The sequence below is a fragment of the Belonocnema kinseyi genome, chromosome 2 (assembly GCF_010883055.1).
Source record: "Belonocnema kinseyi isolate 2016_QV_RU_SX_M_011 chromosome 2, B_treatae_v1, whole genome shotgun sequence".
NCBI classification, from domain to species: Eukaryota; Metazoa; Arthropoda; class Insecta; order Hymenoptera; family Cynipidae; genus Belonocnema; species Belonocnema kinseyi.
The window spans coordinates 168,893,222-168,907,798 of NC_046658.1; the positions used below are offsets into that span (position 1 = coordinate 168,893,222).

Consider the following 14,577-nt stretch of genomic DNA (forward strand, 5'->3'; position numbering starts at 1 on the left):
CTTTCAACTTCAAACTATTCAATTTTGAACGGTTTTAATTAGATATTATTTTATTTCCGAATATTTTAAAAATATTCGAAATTTGTTTACCTATAATTATTCGAAAGTTTGATTTTGTATTAAAAATTATTTTTTTCTTCAAATTATAATTTTCCTACATTTTTTTATTCTGAAATTGAAAATCTTTTTCAAATTCAAAATTTTTTGTTTAAAATCTGTCTTTTTGGATGAATTCAACTCTTTTTGATTTAAAATTTGAAAAAAGTTTTTAGTTTTATCATCAACTATTGTATTTAAAAAAAAAATAATTTATCTTTTTTCGTTATCATTTTTGAAAATTCATATCTTTTTTTAAATGTTATTGTTTTTAACTAAAAATTTAATTGTTTAAAAATTAATCATTTTTGGTTTAGGATTCAAAGTATTTTGTTGAAGATTTTTCTTCTTTCAATGGAAATCTTTTTTGATTAAAATATCAAATATTATATTTTTTGATGAGAATTCATCTTTTTTGTTTAAAAATTTAACCATATGATTGAAAGTTAACTTTTTTATTGAAATTTTGGTTTGACATATCTGAAATTTTCGAAAATATTTTTGAATTTTTACCAGATTCCTACGAAAATGATGTTTATATGTATAAACTTAAACAAAATAAACAGATAAACTTAACAAATAAACAATTATTCTAAATTTGAATTTGTCTTTAAAGAGCTTGAAAAATAATTTAAAATTTCAGAAAGTTTCTAAAAATTTGTCTAAAAATGTTTATTTTTGAAAGTTTCGAAAACAAACATTTTTTTTAACACTTTCAATTTCCCATTATTTATTTTTGTAAGGTTTTACAAATAACTGATACAAGTTCAATTCCTTTTTGAATTTCATGCAAAGTATTCTTCCTCTTTTCAGAATTTTACCTAATTTAAAGTTGTTTGATTTGGCATTTTTCAAAGTAAAAATTTTTAAATATATAAATATATATATATAAGTATTGATTAATTATTATTTCAAAGGGGCAGCTTTGTACAATAATCATATATTTATATGAACAAATATATTTTAAATGTTTAAAGTCCCTAAAATTATTGCTTAAAATATTTTTTTCAATTATTGTTATTTTAAATTATAAAAATCATTTTAGAAACTTTAAACATTAAAAATATACAAATTTCAGAATTAGAAAATTTCAGAATAATAAAATTCCTGAATTATCAAATTGACTAATAACACAATTCCCTAAAAATAATATTCTTGAATTGCAGAATTCGCGAATAATAAAATTTGCGAAAGAAAATTGCTGAATGATAAAATATCCGAATATAAGCGAGTAAAAAATTTTGTTATAGATAAAAAAATTTTTATTGTTATATAATGCTATTATTATTAATTTAATTGATATCATAAAAAATAATAATAATTGTTTAAATTAAGGAATTTTCTAGTTCGGATATTTTATAACTTTGCAATTTTATTTCCGGAATTTCATTATTCGGGAATGTTTCAAATTGGGAATTTTACCCGTAAAAGGGAGAGATTAAATACATACATACTTAGGAATTTTATTATTTCATAATATTATATACCATGCAGGGATTTTACGATTGGGACGACTGAAAAAACCCTCACGTTGCAAAATTCAAGAATTGAAAAATTTCAGAATAATAAAATTCCTGAATTAAAAAATTGCCTAATTATAAAATTCCCAAATAATGGAATTTTGGAATGCTCGAAAATAAACAAATAAAAAAATTCGTTCTGAACAAAAAATGGTAATTGGAATATAATGTTAATTGCAATCATTTAAATAATTTCATAAATACAAAAAATTCGGGAATATTATTTTTCGGAATTTTTTTTTATTCGGGTTTGGGAATTTGAAAATTCGGGAATAACTTTACAATGTCGAGAATTGTATTTCTCGTGTTTTTTCAGTCGCCAGTTTTTAAATTGTTTAAAAACTTAAATTGAAGAAATTAGCATAAAAATGGGTTCTTAAATTGTTTAATGTTTATATTTTAAATGAAATTGTAAAAATTGGCTCTGATCGCTCTCTGTCGGTGGGAACCGCAACTAAAGCTGCAGGATTTCCTATCGCTTTGCTTATCTGTCTCCGAATTAGTAATCCCCGAACTGTCGACGGGACGGGGGCAAGTGGTAACGGGGAAGGTAAGGCACGGTGATATTTTGAGTCATCATTGTCTCTCGTCGGACTTGTCAAAATTCGCGAAACCCCTGGGGCCCAGGACATATTTTCCCGATCGCGAGTGCCAGCAGGTGATTCGGGGAAAATGGGTGACGGCAAGGAGGGTGAGCGCGAGCCTCTAATTCGGGGAGGAGATTCTGCTTTTGCGCGGCCCTACATGAACGAAATTACAGGTAAATATTATAGACATTTGACAAGAGCTTTCGGAGCTGTCGAGACTTTCGGAGAATATAACCAAGGACTGGGTTTTTTGTTCTGCTTGTAGAAGACGTTCAGCCGAATGTGAACGCAGAGGCGAACGTAAACACAGTTTCCCCGATCGGGCCGGATGAACTGCCTCCGCCGTTTGTCAACTACCCTAATGCTAGTCAAGGTGGCCTGCCAATGGTCACCTGCAGGGTTTGTCAGGCAATGATAGACATTTCTGGCAAACGAGAACAACACGTAGTCAAGTGCAATCAGTGCAATGAAGCCACAGTATGTTTTACTTTTATTTTTCCATCAGATTTTCCCTTTCCCTTTCTAGATACAAAAATAATATTCCTAATATTTCTGTGCCTGTCTGCTTTCATTTTCCTTTGTGATCCAATTTTGTTTTTAATCGTTTCTTTTATTTATGGCTTAAATTAGACTCGAAAGAATAGCCAAAAGATTTTTGGTCAACTTAAATGTTCGGCAAATTTTATTTTTTTGCCTAAACAAAAGAGCTTTTTATGCAGAGATTCTGAAAGGAGATTTGTTTTGAGTAGAAATTATTTTTTTTTAATATTTCTTATTTTTTCAAATGTTTTTTACATTAGTACTTATTGTTGATCCTCTCGAGATACCAGATAGAAATATATCTATATTATACAAGGAGATGATAAGAATGGTCATTTTCTTTTAAATCTCGTCAGTTGTTGACAGTCAGTTCTATGAGAATTATTTACTGAAACATTATTTTAAATTCTCATGCAAGCTTTGTAAATATAGCATTTTAAATACATGTTTTTTTTTGTACAAAATTGTATTTTTTCTTCAATTTTCAACAGGTGAATTTTTCCATTTTCTCGAAATTTCAGCAATTATATTTTTTGAAATTTCAACTTTCTTAAATTTATAAGTGGAAAATTTAACTGTTGAAAGTTACAAATTTTGTATAATTGTTAGCAAATTAAATTTCCCATTTTATCGAATTTTCAAAGTTAAAATTTGAATTATTAAAAATTTAAGAAAAATTGAAATAGAATTTTAAGAGTTGAATTTTCAAATTTATACAATTTTCAGCAATTAAATTTTCTTTAATCTTCAATTTTTTTAAAAATGGAAAGTTGAACTCTTGAACATTTATTTTCTGACAGTTAAATTTTCTATTTCCCACAATTTTTAGCTGTTGAACTTTCAATTTTCTCTCATTTTAAAAGTTGAAAATTGAACTTCAACGGACTAAAAATGGAAGAAAAATGAAACAAGAATTTCAAAAGTTAAATTTAAAATTTCTTACAATTTTCGGCAATTGAATTTTCTTTAATTTTCCATTTTCCACAGTAGAAAATTGAACGTTTGAAAAATAAATTTTTAACAATTAAATTTCCTATTCTTTTTTAATTTTTCTTCCATTTTTAGTTTATTTTTAGTCCGTTAAAGTTCAATTCTCAACTTTAAAAATGAGAGAAAATTGAACTTTAACGGGCTAAACACAAACTACAAATGGAAGAAAAATTTAAAAAAATTTTCAGCAATTGAATTTTCTTTAATTTTCAATTTTCCACGATGAAAAAATGAACATTTGAATACTAAATTTTTAACAGTTAAATTTTCTAGTTTCCAAAATGTTTAGGACTTAAATTTCCAATTTTCACAGTTGAAAATTGAACTATTTGAAGTGGAAGAAAAATTAAAATAGAATTTTAAGAGTTGAATTTGCAATTTCATACAATTTTTAGCAATTGAATTTTCTTTTATTTTTAGTTTTATTAAATTTACAAAAATGGAATATTGAACTCTTGAAAAATGATTTTTTAACAGTTAAATTTCCTATATCGCATAAATTTTTAGTTTTTGAATTTCCAATTTTAAAATTTCTTAAAATTTTAACAGTGGAAAATTCAATTTTTAATATATAAATTTCCTATTTACTACCATTTTTATCGAAAGTTGAATATTGAAATTTAACGGACTAAAAATAAACTAAAAATAGAAGAAAAATTAAACAAGAATTTCAAAAGTTAAATAAAATTTTTTTGCAATTTTCAGCAATTGAATTTTCTTTAATTTTTAATTTTCTTTAATGTTTCACAGTGGAAAATTGAACTGTTGAAAAAACCAAATTTTTAACAGTTAAATTTCATATTTTTCAAAATTTTTATCAATTAAATTTCGAATTGTCAAAGTTGAAAATTGAGCTATTTGAAATGGAAGAAAAATTAAATAAGAATTTTTAATTTTATACAATTTTCAGCAATTGAATTTTCGTTAATTTTCAATTTCATTAAATTTACAAAAGTGGAAAATTGAACTCTTGAAAATTTATTTTTTAACGGTTAAATTTTTATTTACTAACATTTTTAGCAATTAATTTTTCAATTTTATAGAATTTTCAACAATTGCATTTTCTTTAATTGAACAGAAAAATTAAAATATAATTTTAATAGTTGAGGTTTCTGATTTTCAAAGTTGAAAATTGAACTTTAACGGACTAAAAATAGAAGAAAAATTGAACAAGAATTTCAAAAGTTAAATTTAAAATTTCTTACAATTTTCGGCAATTGAATTTTCGTTAATTTTCAATTTCATTAAATTTACAAGAGTGGAAAATTGAACTCTTCAAAATTTATTTTTTAACGGTTAAATTTTTATTTACTAACATTTTTAGCAATTAATTTTTCAATTTTATAGAATTTTCAACAATTGCATTTTCTTTAATTGAACAGAAGAATTAAAATATAATTTTAATAGTTGAGGTTTCTAATTTTCAAAGTTGAAAATTGAATTTTAACGGACTAAAAATAGAAGAAAAATTGAACAAGAATTTCAAAAGTTAAATTTAAAATTTCTTACAATTTTCGGCAATTGAATTTTCGTTAATTTTCAATTTCATTAAATTTACAAAAGTGGAAAATTGAACTCTTAAAAATTTATTTTTAGCAGTTAAATTTCCTATTTCCCATAATTTTTAGCTGTTGAATTTCCAATTTTAAATTTTCAACAGTGGAAAGTTCAATTTTTAACATAAATTTCCTATTTCCTACCATTTTTAAGAGTTGAATTTTCAATTTTCTCTCATTTTTAAAGTTGAAAATTGAACTTTAACGAACTAGAAATGAAGAAAAATTAAAAAAGAATTTCAAAAGTTAAATTAAAAATTTCTTACAATTTTTTATTTCCCAAAATTTGTAGCAATTAATTTTCCAATTTTCTCGAATTTTTAAAGTTGAAAATTGTACTGTTTGTAATAGTAGAAAAATTTGAATAGACTTTGAAAATTTGAATTTTTGATTTTATACCATTTTCAGCAATTGAATTTTCTTTATTTGAAAACAAAAATTAAAATAGAATTTTAATAGTAGAGGTTTCAATTTCATACAAATTTCTTTAATTCTCAATTTCATTAAATTTACAACAGTGGAAAATTGAGCTTTTGAAAATTTATTTTTTAGCAGTTAAATTTCCTATATCGCAAAAATTTTTAGCTGTTGAATTTCAAAATTTAAAATTTCTTAAAATTTCAACAGAGCAAAATTGAATTTTTAACATATAAATGTCCTATTTCCTACCATTTTTAGAAGTCGACTTTTCAATTTTATCTCATTTTTAAAGTTGAAAATTGAACTTTAACGGACTAAAAATAAACTAAAAATGGAAGAAAAATTAAACAAGAATTTCAAAGATTAAATTTAAAATTTCTTACAATTTTCAGCAATTGAATTTTCTTTAATTTTTCACATTGGAAAATTGAACTGTTGAAAACTAAATTTTTAACAGTTAAATTTCTTATTTCCAAAAATGTTTAGCAATTAACTTTCTCGAATTTTTAAAGTTGAAAATTGAACTATTTGAAATGGATGAAAAACTTTAATAGAATTTGAAGAGTTGAATTTTCAATTTCATACAATTTTCATCAATTGAATTTTCTTTAATTGAAAACAAAAATTTTAATAGAATTTTAATAGTTGAGTGAAATTTCAAATTTTAAAATGTCTTGAATTTTCAACAATGGAAAATTGAACTGCCGAAAAATGAATTATTAAATTTTGTATTTCCTACAATTTTCAGCAGTGAAGTTTTCAAAGTTGAAAATTGAACTGTTAAAAAAAAATGAGAAATTAAAATTGAATTTCAACTTTTGAATGTTCAATTTCCTACAATTTTCAGGCATAGAATTTTCTGTAATTTTCAACAGTGGAATATTTAACATCTGAAAATTGATTTGCTAAAAGTTAAATTTCCCATTTCGTACTATTTATACCAGTTGAATTTCCAAATTCCGAAATTTCGAACAGTTCATTCATTTTCAGCACTTGAATATTTAAGAGTAAAAAATTCAATTTATAACTATTAAAATGCAATTTTCAGAAAAAAATTATTTATTAAATTCACATTTAGAATTATGTTAATATATTTTAGATACTTGTTTGTTATACAGAATTAAAAAAAAAAATTTCTTACATTTTAAACAGGGGAAAACTGAGCTGTCGGAAATTTCAAACTTAACTTTTAACAGTTAAATTTCCTACAAATTTTAGCAGTTGAACTTTCAATTTTGTCAAATTTTTAATATTTGTCAACAGTGGAAAATTGAACGGTTAAAAATTAAAATTTTAAGACATAAGTTCCTTATTTTCTACAATTTTTAGCAGTTGAATTTCCAATTTTGGAATTTCTTAAATTTTCAACAGTGAAAAATTAACCTGTTGAAATTTTAATTTCTAATAGTTTAATTTCCTATTTTCTACAATTGTTAGCAGATAAATATTTAATTTTGTCGAATTTTCAAAGTTGAAAATTGAACTGCCAAAAGGAGGAAAACTAAAAATAGAATTTGCATAGTTGAATGTTCAATTTTCTGCAATTTTCAGCACATTGAATTTTTAATTTTTAATCTTCTTATATTTTTAATAGGATAAAGTAGAACGGTTGAAAATTGAATTTTTAACAGTTAAATTTCCTATTTCCTGTAATTTTTAGCACTTGAATTTCAATTTTCTGGAACTTTCAGCAATTGATTTTATTTTATAATTTTCGTAAATTTTCCAGATAGGAAAATTGAATTGTTTAAAGTTGAATTTTTAACAATTAAATTTCCTATTTCTTACAATGTTTAGCCGTTGAATTCCAAATTATTTTTTTTAAAATTTCAATAGTTAAAAATGGAAGCATTTAAAATTTCAGTCTTCTTTAATTTTTAATATTCTCAAATTTTCAACAGTGAAAAATTGAATTTTTAACAGTTAATATTTCTACTCCTTACAATTTTTAGCAGTTAAGATTCCAATTTTCTCGCATTTTTAAAGTTGAAAATTGAACTGTTCTAAATGAAAGCAATTAAATATTCATTAGTTTTTAATTTTTGAGAAATTTTCAACGGTAGAAAATTGAATTTCTTAACAGTTAAATTTCTTATTTCCTACAATTTTTAGCACTTGAATTTCAATTTTTTTTTTTAATTTTCTCGAACTTTCAGCAATTGATTTTCTTTGAATTTATCATTTTCGTAAATTTTCAACATAGGAAAATTGAATGGTTTAAAGTTGAATTTTTAACACTTAAATTTCCAATTCTCTCAAATTTTCAAAGTTTAAAATTTAACTGTGAAAAGGAAGAAAACTTAAAATAGAATTTTAATAGTTGAGTTTTCAATTTTCTTACATTTTTAACAGTAGAACATTGAACTTGTTGAAATTTGAATTTTTAATAATTAATTTTTAAATTTTCTACTGTTGAAAATTGAACTGTTATAAATTCAAGAAAAAATAAATTTAAATTTGCTTATTTCCTGGATTATTATTAAATTCTCATTTAGGAATATGTAAATATAAAATTTTTAATACTTGTTTTTTAAACAAAAATTCGATTTTATCCTAAATTTTCAACAGTTGAAATTCAACTGTTCAAAATTGAAGAAAAATTGAAATTGAATTTTCACAGTTGAATTTTTAATTTCCTACGATTTTCAGTGACTACATTTTTTTTTAAATTTTCAACAGTGGAGAATTGAACTGTTGAAAATTGAATTTTAACAGTTAAATTTCTAAAAATCTTTAGCAGTCAAATTTCTAATTTTCAAATTTTTTAAACTTGTAATGATTCAAAATTGAACTATTGAAAATTAAATTGCTATATATTAAAGAAAATTTAAAACTAAATTTTCAACTGTTGAGTTTCCTATTTCTTACAATTTTGAGCAGTCGGAAATTTTAATATTCTATATTTATCGGAAGTTGTATTTTCAATTTGCGTACATTTTCAACAGTTGAATTTGGAATTTGTGTTAATTTTCAACTTTCTTAATTTTTTAACACAATTTTTAATGTTCTCAAATGTTCATCATTTTAATTTTCAGTTTTCAGCAGTTAAATATTCAACAATAAAAAATGCAACTTACAACTATATAAAATAGAATGCTCAATTTTCTTGAATTTTTTGTAAATCTTAGGTTGCAGAAAATTAAATTGTTAAAACAAAAAAGAATAAAAATAAAAATTGAACTTGCAACAATTGAGTTTTTAAATATTGTATTTTTAATTTTCTTCAGTTTTCAGTTGTTAAAAATTTAACTATTAAAAATTGAAAATTGAATTTTTAACAGTTAAATTTCTCATTTCGTAAAATTTTCAGCAGTAGAATTTTTCATTTCCGGGAACTTTCTTAATTTTTAAATAATTAAAAATTCCTCTATTGAAAATTGAAGAAAATGAACATTAAAATTTTTAACAGTTGAATTTTAATTTTCTTAAATTTTGAACATTTGAATTTTCAATTTACAGCAGTTGAATATTGAACACTTACAAACTCATTTTTTAATTGAGTTCTCAACATTTGATTTTTAAATTTTCTACCATTTTCAGCAGTTGAATTTTCTTCAATTTTCAACAAATGAAAGTTAAACCTGTGAAAATTTAATTTTCAATAGTTGAATTACCAATAATTTTTAGAAGTTGGATTTTCAATTTTCAATGTTTAGCTTTTTAATTTGTGTCCTTATCAAATTTTTAACTTTTTGTGTAAAAACTGTGAAAGAAGAATAATTTGGATTAGAAAAAATATATTGGTACTTCAAAAATATTTCTTGTTTTTCAAGTGAATATTCAATTTAGTCCCATATTATTTATTTAATTCTAATTCAGATTAGTATTTTTCCGAAAATACTAGAAATAAAAATATCTAAATTTTACAAGGAGATGATAAAAATGGGATTTTTTGTTTAAATCTCATAAATTACTGAGTCCGTTGGGTGGAAATTATTCTGCCAAAATATTATTTATTAAATTCGCATGCAATCTTATATTAATTTAACATTTTTTGTACTTGTTTTTTAAATAAAAATGCGCCTTTTAAAAATTTTCAACAGTTGGATATTTAACTTATGCATTTTCAACAATTGAAAATGTAATTTTTCAAAATGGAAGAAAAATTCAAATTGTATTTCAACAGGTGAATTTACAATTTTAGGCGATTGAATTTTCTTTAATTTAAAGTTTTTTTTTTAAATTTTCAACGTGTAAAATTGAACTGTTGAAAATTGTATTTTTAACAGTGAAATTTCTTACAATATTTAGCAGTTTCATTTTAAAATTTCCAATTTCTTAAATTTTCAACACTGGAAAATTGACCGGTTGGAAATTGAATTTTCGACAGCTAAATTTTCTATTTCCTACCATTTTTAGCACTTGAATGGTCAATTTTAAAATTTCCCAAATTTCTAAAAGTTGAAAATTGAACTGTTATTCAGCAATTTAACTTTTTTTCGTTTTCAAAAGGGGAAAGTTGAACTGTTGAAAATTGAATTATCAACAATTAAATTTCCTATTTTCTACCATCTTTAGCAGTTGAATAATTAATTTTCAAAATTCTAATTTTCTTTTATTTGCAGAAATTGAATTTTCAAGTTTAAAAAATGTTTAACAGTTATTTAATTATTTAATTATGAACATTCTAATTTAATTTTGACGCCCTCGGAAATTAAAAAAAAAGAAACAAGATGCTAACGATGAAATTGGAACATGAACTTAAAATTTTCAAGTTAAATTTAAAAAAAAGGGTAAGGATTAAAAAAGACGTAGTTTCGACAAATTACATACATTTTTAATCAAATGGTTGACTTTTTAAACTTGAAAATACCATTTTTTATCCAAAAATGTAACAGTTAAATTTTAAATGAAAAAAAATCATTTGCCATTAAAAGAATATATTTTCTACATAAAAGTTGAATTTTCAACCAAATACTTCAATATTTAGTTAAAAAGATTAATTTTCAATCTACAAAGATATGAATTTTGGAAAAAATGTAATATTTGATATTTTGAAAAAAAAATTTATTTCAAATCAAAAACAGTTAAATTTAACCAAGATAAACCAATTTTCAATAAAAGAATTGAATCTTTGATTGAAACAGATTAATTTTCAACCAAACAGTTGGATTGTTTAACAAAAATGACATCCTACCAGAAAAGAGGAATCTTGAAAAAAGAAATTAATAAACATTTTTAACCAAAATAATAAATTTTCTGCTAAAAGCGATACGAATTTTCAACTAAAAAATGAATTTTCAGTAAAATAGTTCAACTTTCGATTAAATTGTCAAATTTTCTATCAGAATGTGGAATTTTCGACCCGAGAATACGAATTTTTTACAAGACAGTTGAATTTTCAATAAAAAAACAATCATTTTAAACTGAAGCAGATTACTTTTTACAAGACATTTGTATTTCAAATGAAAATTGGAAATGTCTACAAAATAAATGAATTTTCAAGCAAAAAGACGAATTTTCAACACAATCTTTAAATTTTGAACCAAACAGGATGATATTTTAACAAAATTTTTTAATTTTCAACGAAAAATAGGATAAAACCAAAATTTCGAGAAATTCTTCCAAAATTGCTCTATGAAAAATATTAAACCATTTTTGACAATTAAAAACATTTGATAAAATTTGGTAAAAATAATTGGCCGTTTAAAAACCACGTCACGAGATTTTGACAGCTTTTTTTTAAGATCCTTTGTCTATTATTTTGACCAATTCGTCCAAATAAAAAAAAGTTCTATTTTCCTGTAATTTTTGTTGTAATTTATCATGTTAATTTATATTTTTCTATAAAAATAAAACTAATTTTTCGTATTTTTTTGGTAAAAAAATTTCCACCAGGGTTTAAAAAAAATGACATTCGACTTTTTTTTAAAAATAATTTTGGTGCAATTTTGTATAACCAATAGAAACAACCAGTCAAGGGTCTTAGAGGGCAAAATAGGGAATCCACTAGTAAGAAAAATTCAAAAAGTTCACTTATTTTGTAAAAAATCCAAAAAATTTGAATTTTTAACCTTTTTCTATTTTTTTCGAGAAGGATTGTTTAATCTAAAAAAAATATTGGAAACAAAAATATGTATTTCATAGAGATATACAACTTTTAATGAAACAATTTTTTTAATACAACTAATCATTTTGAAGTAAATAAAAAAAACTATTACGTAAATAAAAAAATGAAAAAGTAAAAGAAAATAACAGAATTTTCTTTTTATCGGGACCAAATTTTACACAGTTATTTTTTAGATAGAAAGCGAAACAATACGGGCCGAGGGTCTTTTATTTTCTGAAATTGGTCATTTAAGCTACGCCCTATTGTCTGTTGATCGATTTCATCTCAAGTTTGATGTGGTGGAAATATATTTTCCGTTCCTCTCATCTAAAAATATCGTTCGGATGAAAGATTAAATCTAATCGGGGATTATTTAAGAGGATTTATTATTGTTTGTTTGCTGTATAGGATAATTATTGGGTTGATTTATTTTTTAGAAGGCAAAACAAAATTTCTTTTTAAATCTAAACACACAATAGGTTCCGCTGGTACTTTTTTATGCCTAAATGACATAATAACTGGCTTGACCGGGAACTTCATTAACCTAAGAAAAAATCGGGAAATTAATTTAAAAAGCGGAAATTTATTTCTAATCGCAGAAAAATTCAATTTTTCTTTATTTTCATATTTATTGTCAATTTAAAAAAAGTGATTTGTGTTTTAGCTACAGTCGCATTTATCATTTGAATTGAAAATTCATTACTTTAATTTAAAAATGTGGTATATTATTGAAAATTTTTTTTTTATCTGAAAGTGTAAGTTTATTTCAATTAAATATTCCATAATTTTAGTTGGAAATTAATCTTGACGGTGAAACATTATTTTTTTTATCTAAAAATTTAACTACTCATTTTTTCGCTTAAGATTTATCGTTTTTAGTTGATAATTCGTCTCTTTCGGTAGAAATTAATTTTCTTGGATAAAAATTCATTTGTTTGGTTAAAGATTCATAATTTTAGTTAAAAAGATATCACTTTGTTTACAAATGTAACTATTTTTTTGAAAATTATTTTTAAAATATTTTTTTAACTGAAAATGTAACTATTTTATTATAATATTCCACCATTTAAGTCAAAAATTAATGTATTTTATTAAAAATTTGTCTTTGTTGGTAGAAATTAATCTTCTTGGTTGAAAATTCATCACTGGTTGAAAAATTTTGTTTTTGAAATTTAATTGTTTTAAGTGAAAATTGAACTATCCTACTTTTGGTTTAAAATTTATTTTTTTGCTTTTTGAACATTTGTATTTTTTAGTTGAAAATTCAACTATTTTATTGATAATTCATCAATTTTGTTGAAATATCGTCATTTTTTGTAGAAAATTAATCTTTTTATTTGAAAGTTCACCATTTTGGTTTAAAAGTTTAAGTTATTCACCATTTTAGTTGAAGATTCATCCTTTTCGTTTGAAATGTAACTACTTGGTTAACAGTTAAACTCTGACCAAAAATTTGTCTTTGGTTTTTTATGTTTATTTCAAGCTTGAACTATTTGGTTGGAAATTTTATTTTCATTGTTGTTGAATATTAATGTTTTCAACTGAAAATTTACCTATTCCTTTTTTTGATATAAAATTGATTTTCTTTTCTTGGAAATTTAACTATTGGTTGAAATTTTATGCATTTTGTTGAAAAACCATATTTTTTTGGTAGAATGTAAAACTGTTTGGTTATAAGTTTAAACCATCTTTTGTGAAAATTTAACAGTTTTTGTTTAAAATTCATCTATTCCAGTTGAAGATTCATCGTTCTAGATGAAAATATCAACGATTACATTTTTAGTTGATAATTAATATTTTGTATTAAAAATTAAACTAACTTAGTTGAAAGTGGAACAACTTTGTTAAATATCATTTTTTTGTTTATTTAAAAATAAACTACTTTGTTGAAAATTGTTTTTTTTTTCGTTTAAAATTAATCTTTTAACTGGAAATTTAACTAATCCATTTTTGGTTGAAAATTCAGCTTTTTTAGTTATTTTAACTATTTTATGCAAAATTCATGCATTTTTTTTAATTCGTCGTTTTTGAAAATTTAAGAAATTTAAATTGGATTAAAATCCAAATTAAGAATCCTATTTAACATCCAATAATCAAATTGATGCAAACTCTTCTTTAAAAAAACAAGAATCCAACGACCAAATCTGGACCACAAGAAACAAAACAAAATCCTATTGTAATAATCCAATTATTATTTTATTTTTTCAGATTACAATAGGATTTTTTTTGATTTTGTTTGTTCATTGTGGTTCAAATTTGGTCGTTGGATTCTTGTTTTTTTAAACAGGGGTTTTCATCGTCGTTTTTGGTACAAAATTAATCTTGGTATTTGATATTTTATCTTTCTGGTTAAAAATTTTAAGTTTTACAGTAAAATATTTATTATTTTAGTTGAAAATTCGTTTTTTTGGTAACAATTTTACTACTTGGCTGAAATTAAACTCTTTTGTCAAAAATGTATCTTTTTGTTTTAAGATTCATCAATTCCAGTTGGATTAATATTTTTAGTGAAAAATTTATCGCTTTGGTTTGAAATTTGTTTTTTTTTTTAGGGGAAATTAATTTTTTCTTCTGAAAATTTAACTCTTCTATTTTTGGTAAAAAACTTATCTTTTTAGATAGATATTTATTTATTTTTCAGCCCAACGGCCTTGAAAAATTGGACTTGGTTTACATTTCTTTTTCTTATCCATCCACTCTTGCATTCAAGGATTTTGTTTTTTGACAACTAAAACAAAATAGAATCTCTATATGGATTAATAGTAACAATAATGGTTCTCTATACACTCATATTATACATTTCTCTACTTATCTAGAGT

At 23.0% G+C, this 14,577-nt stretch overlaps 1 protein-coding gene across 1 annotated transcript in view; it reads left to right on the forward strand.

The window, feature by feature from the left end:
• Positions 1–2,137: 2,137 nt before the first annotated feature.
• Positions 2,138–14,577, forward strand: part of LOC117167883 (type 1 phosphatidylinositol 4,5-bisphosphate 4-phosphatase) — a 41,514-nt gene continuing 29,074 nt past the window's right edge. Inside the window, exons 1-2 of the mRNA XM_033353118.1 lie at positions 2,138–2,376; positions 2,469–2,680. Coding sequence (XP_033209009.1) covers positions 2,289–2,376; positions 2,469–2,680 — 300 coding nt within the window. The 5' untranslated portion in view covers positions 2,138–2,288. The remainder of the gene's footprint in view (positions 2,377–2,468; positions 2,681–14,577) is intronic.